Genomic DNA, 6,000 nt, shown 5'->3' with positions numbered 1-6,000 from the left:
CTCGTCAGACCACAGAACACTTTTTCACTTTGTATCAGTCCATCTTAGATGAGCTCAGGCGTTTCTGGGTGTTGTTGATGAACGGTTTTTGCCTTGCATAGGAGAGTTTTAACTTGCACTTACAGATGTAGCGACCAACTGTAGTTACTGACAGTGGGTTTCTGAAGTGTTCCTGAGCCCATGTGGTGATATCCTTTACACACTGATGTCGCTTGTTGATGCAGTACAGCCTGAGGGATCGAAGGTCATGGGCTTAGCTGCTTACGTGCAGGGATTTCTCCAGATTCTCTGAACCCTTTGATGATATTACGGACCGTAGATGGTGAAATCCCTAAATTCCTTGCAATAGCTGGTTGAGAAAGGTTTTTCTTAAACTGTTTAACAATTTGCTCACGCATTTGTTGACAAAGTGGTGACCCTCGCCCCATCCTTGTTTGTGAATGTTTGAGCATTTCATGGAATCTACTTTTATACCCAATCATGGCACCCACCTGTTCCCAATTTGCCTGGTCACCTGTGGAATGTTCCAAATAAGTGTTTGATGAGCATTCCTCAACTTTATCAGTATGTATTGCCACCTTTCCCAACTTCTTTGTCACGTGTTGCTGGCATCAAATTCTAAAGTTAATGATTATTTGCAACAAAAAAAAATGTTTATCAGTTTGAACATCAAATATGCTGTCTTTGTAGCATATTCAACTGAATATGGGTTGAAAATGATTTGCAAATCATTGTATTCCGTTTATATTTACATCTAACACAATTTCCCAACTCATATGGAAACGGGGTTTGTAGCTCTTATAATAACAATGTCTATATAGCTTGGTTAATATTCAGGTCACGGCATGTAAATTGAGCGTTGTTGGTGGTTTTTAGAGCACTTTATTGGCGGGGTAGATGAATCCCATTACCTGCATTGTTAGCCACCTCGTACGAGCAGATGTACAATATTTAGAACACACAGAAAGGAAAACTACTCACATAAAGATTGTGGATGGGAAAAAATCCCACAAAAGTGCAGTTCCCCTTTAGGTTGTTCTCTGCTAGACTCCTATTTTAGTATGCCAAGTAAGGATGGGTTCAAAACCATGTGCATTTCAGTCCTTTTTTATCATTACTTGACATTGTACAGTAAGATATATTTGTGGTGCTCCAATTGTATTAGAATGGAAGTTTTGATTAGACTGACTTTATGTCCATCAATTTAATGTAAAACACACACATACATACTTGCCAACCTTGAGACCTCCGATTTCGGGAGGTGGGACATGGGGGCGTGGTCGTGGGTGGGGCGGGGGGCGTGGTTGGGGGCGTGGTTAAGATATATATTTATAAGAAATACTTGACTTTCAGTGAATTGTAGCTATATATATATATATTTTATTACATATATATATATAAATAAAAGAAATACTTGAATTTCAGTGTTCATTTATTTACACATATACACACACATAACACTCATCTACTCATTGTTGAGTTAAGGGTTGAATTGTTCTTCCTTGTTCTATTCTCTGTCACTATTTCAGAACACACACATTATACAAATATACATTATAAAATCAATAAGAAAACGGGAGCTCTAATTTGGGAGTCTGAATTAGGATCAGAAGTTCCTATATAAACATTGCGCACTCACGTCGCCTTTTTGTATTGATTACTGCAGCTGTGCACTGGATTCATTCACAAATACAAACTACAACTCACAAACACTTTAGAGTTAGGCTCCACCATCAGAATGTGTACTTAAAACTTATAAAGATCACATGGATATTATTCAGTGAGTTGATTCACCAAAACTAACCTGTTATACAGGAGGAAAAAGCACACAGGACGTTTCAATTGTTCACAGACTGGTCGCGCTCATCAGAATGACAAGACACTTCCGGTCTGCAGGTGATAGCATTCAATTGGGAAGAAACGCCCTACTGCCCCCTACTGACCAATGTGAATACTGATAAATGTGTAATGACAGCTCCAAAAACGAATTCAAACCACAAAATAGACTAAATAAATCAACACAAAAATGTGACACATTATGGGTGGGTCACATTTGCATGTACAGTAGATGGCAGTATTGTCCTGTTTAAAAGTGTCACAACATTGCTGTTTATGGCAGACGAACTGCTTTACGGTAGACGAAAACTTGACTGCTGTTGTTGTGTGTTGTTACCGCGCTGGGAGGACGTTAATGAAACTGCCTAACAATAAACCCACATAAGAAACCAAGAACTCGCCCTCGATCATTAGCTGTTTATATTGTGGGAAAGCGGACGTGTGAACAAGCTGTCAACACGTCACTCAGGGCCGCATGGAGCTGGAGGGGGCGTGGTCTCCAGCTCCACCTGAATTTCGGGAGATTTTCGGGAGAAAATTTGTCCCGGGAGGTTTTCAGGAGAGGCGCTGAATTTCGGGAGTCTCCCGGAAAATCCAGGAGGGTTGGCAAGTATGCACACATATGTAGTTACTCCCTTGTATCCAAGTTATTGGTGATGAAAAACATTTCTGCTTAGGGTAATGCACCTAAATTATCCTACAGAGATATTAAATTTCAAACGATATTTAAAAATGTGCATATCCATATCACCTGCTAAATATATTCTGATCTAAGAAACTAATTTTGATTTAAAAGTATTGCATTGCTTTGTATATTTTTAAATGCTCCCTTCTGCAGTTTATTCCATTGGGAATTCAAATATTATTCAATAAAGTGCAGTATTTCACATAACAATTAGCCAGGCTTGGAGGATCGAGGTAGGTTTTAACCCACAAGCTCTAAATAAACAATCTCTGATCGATAGATGTAAGACTCACTAACAGATCCCACCTACAAGTGTACCTTCTCTGGAGTTGTGTTGGAATAATTCCTGTTCTCAACTGTTTTCATCCACCAAGCGGGATCCATTGATCCCATGATAGGTGACACGGCTCGGACGGACAAGCATGCCACAGCCAGGGCGGCAGGTGAAGTAGCGGCGGCCACCAACAGAGCCGTCGTTCTTTCCTTTGGGGCCTCGGAGCTCGAGACCCAGCCACAGGCCAGGGGCGAAGTCAGCTATGCCCAAGTAACGGATGGACGCCATCTCATTGGCACTGTTCAACAGGACCTGCATGCCCACATGGAGGCGGACCTGGCAGTCAGAACTGGAAACAGTACCTGCAGTATTGCCTGAAACGCTGCGGCTGCCGCCACTCAGGGTGTTCCAGCGTTGGCGATGAGGGTTGGAACGGCTCCTTTTAGATGGAAGGTGATGGCATGGGGAAAAAATAGTAAAGGGAATTCATGAAATCGGAAAGCAGTGGGAGGGTTCATCCAAAGTTAATGAGACAAGTGCAAGCTAAGTACAGTAATATACAGTACAGTACAGTGAAACCAATTTGGAGAACCGACCCGTTTTTGTAAAGGGATGCCTCAAACGTTACACTGTCATCGTGCAAATGTCACATATAATCGCAAAAAATCATTGGTTATATTTGTGCCTTGATTTTGAGGGCACACAGGCAGATTATGAGCTCAGAATTATGGAGTTTGCAAACATATACAAGTAAAACATTTAAAAAAAATTTAATATCAAGATATTTCAAGCCTTCTTTTGATATAAATTTGATGATTAACATCTTATGAAACTCTCAAATTGAAAATCTCAGAAAATTTGCGGTGTTCAAAAACTGTTACCCAATATCATCAGAATTATAACAAATTAAGGCCTCTCATAACCTCAATGTACACGTAATGACTTTGTATCATATATCAGTGTCACATTTGAAGTTTTTTGAGTTGCACCTGTATAATATATTTTGAAGACAAAATAAACTCAAACAAATTAGTTTGAGCAAATATATCATACATTTATTTTGTGCTTAATAAACATGTTTGTTATCATCCAAAATAACATGCAATAATGACTAAGGTTTCTGGTCTCAGCGTTACATGTGTGCCAAAATGGCTACCATAAACATACACTCTGATTAGCTGTTTGGTCTTCAATTAGATTGCTTGCTACACTATCTCGGAAGCATTGGTTGTCAGCTAATTAATGAAAAACAACTTGTACGACAGCCACAGGTGATTTGTTTTATTAACTTGGTTAAATAAAGCTTTATGGGTAATGATTTATAAACATTATGAAGTATTTTTTGTACATTTTCTTGCAATGTAACAAGTGATCTAATTGGCAACCAAACAGCTAATCAGAGCATACATTTGTCCAGTCTCTGATTGACACTAGCTCGATAACCCCCACACCCAACTACCACCCCGACCCCCCAAAATTTGATTAACATTCAAATCACATATTTTATTAAAATTTTAGTTCTAAATCGAGTCATACATTTTAAGAATTGATTCAAATAAAATGTTTTCCTTTTTTTGTGTGTGTGTTTGCAGGTCAATTGAATTCAAATTAGACAAAAATGTTGTCCAAAAGTATTGTACAGCTGGAATTGGGGTTGCATTTATATTTTTGTTCAGTGTAGTTTGAGAACCAGCATCTTTTGCAGTGGACATTTGTTTTTGGTCTATTCATTCTGTCAGAAGTACACATTTCATAAAAACAGTCCTATGTTTTTAGGAATTTACAGCAAAGATGTTAGATTTGTAAGAACAAATTTAACTGAACTCAGGGGCTGGTTCGGCGTCATTCCCGGGTTGCATAGCCCTGTTATACGGTATGTAAAAAGTGGTAAAAATGCACTTCAAATTATGTTTATTGGAGTCACATATTGTTGGAAAAAAGCGTAGACAAACGATATATTAGCATTATATTGGGAACAATTGTTGGACCAGCACTGTAAAATTGAACAGCATCGAATAATACATTGTGTTCCCCCGTTAAACTTCCACTGTATTTGAGGGGCTGAAATTGAATCTCTTCTTCACTTCAAATAACAATGCAACAGCATTATGGAAAAAGGAACCCTCTGCTGATACAACACAACTGCTTCCTGTCTGCAAACGGTGAGCTGGAAGCTGGAGAAATATGAGCATAGTGTGGAAAAAGGACACACCTGGTAACAGGGCTTCTTTTGCTTGTTTCCTTTGGAGCGGCGATAGTAGACGATGTACTTGAACTGCGACGGATCGTTCCTGCGTGGCAATCACATGAATTCAAGTGTGCATATGCTGGCAAAAATCATTTCATTTCATTTGCGCATGATGAATGCAGAAACACGTCTCAGACAAGGGCCGCAATACAGATGGCGTACTCACCGCTGAAAGGACGATTGAGATGCGACGAGGAGAGCTCTGAGAGGCAATCAACAGATCCATGAATCCTTGGGGAAGACAAACTATTACACAGATGTAGCATAAGTAATGTAACAGCAGTCACCCGTGTACAAATATACTGAGACAGCAAAGACAAGGTCTGTTGCAAATTCAGTAAGTACTGTATACCATTTTAGTTTTCAAATAAAAACAGATGACTTCAGCTGATTGACCCCACTCTCTCCCTGACAGCAACAAAAAGTGCTGTGATGTGAATTTCTCCACCGCGGGAGTAATAAAGGATTATCTTATCTCCCTGCAGCAAAAGAAAAGTTGTTTGTTTTCCTAATCGGTTGTAGAAAAGAGCGGCAAGAAACACGTCGTCAAATGAAGGTTGTCCTTATGACAGAAGCATGTACGCTCCTGAAACAGAAAGGTTAATTAGGGGTAAAATTGAACAGACATGAAAAATAGATGGCAAAAAAACAACAACACTACAAGTGGTATCTTCTATCTCATGGAAGGCGTAAATGGTAGATTAAAAGAAACGATGCTAGGAGTTAATGGAAGCAATGAAGAAAGACTTCCCAGCCCTATAGGGTGGAGGAAGATAAAACCAACAATTTATCTTTTAAATGATACCGGACTAAAAATTATAACCGCCATGTAAGTGTTTATCTATAACAACTTTTTCAGGCGCTCCATAAATACTGTAGCTACATTTGCACTTGAGATTCATATAGAGTCATTGTTCTGTCCTTAGCCAAATGAGAAAAAATGTTTATGCTGATCAA

The 6,000-nt window shown here is 39.1% G+C and overlaps 1 protein-coding gene across 3 annotated transcripts in view; it reads right to left on the bottom strand.

Moving 5' to 3' along the window:
- Positions 1–774: 774 nt before the first annotated feature.
- LOC133611557 (CAP-Gly domain-containing linker protein 4) overlaps positions 775–6,000 on the bottom strand; it is a 69,496-nt gene continuing 64,270 nt past the window's right edge. For 2 of the 3 annotated variants that reach the window (XM_061968447.1, XM_061968446.1), the window contains exons 13-15: positions 5,210–5,289; positions 5,008–5,086; positions 775–3,234 (exon numbers count right to left, since the gene is read on the bottom strand). In XM_061968447.1, coding sequence (XP_061824431.1) covers positions 2,874–3,234; positions 5,008–5,086; positions 5,210–5,289 — 520 coding nt within the window. In that variant the 3' untranslated portion in view covers positions 775–2,873. The remainder of the gene's footprint in view (positions 3,235–5,007; positions 5,087–5,209; positions 5,290–6,000) is intronic. The other variant, XM_061968445.1, reaches the window with a different exon arrangement.

The sequence above is a fragment of the Nerophis lumbriciformis genome, linkage group LG08 (genome assembly GCF_033978685.3).
Source record: "Nerophis lumbriciformis linkage group LG08, RoL_Nlum_v2.1, whole genome shotgun sequence".
Classification (NCBI taxonomy): domain Eukaryota; kingdom Metazoa; phylum Chordata; class Actinopteri; order Syngnathiformes; family Syngnathidae; genus Nerophis; species Nerophis lumbriciformis.
The sequence above is the reverse complement of the archived record's forward strand: the minus strand, read 5'-3'. Positions and strand labels throughout refer to the sequence as shown.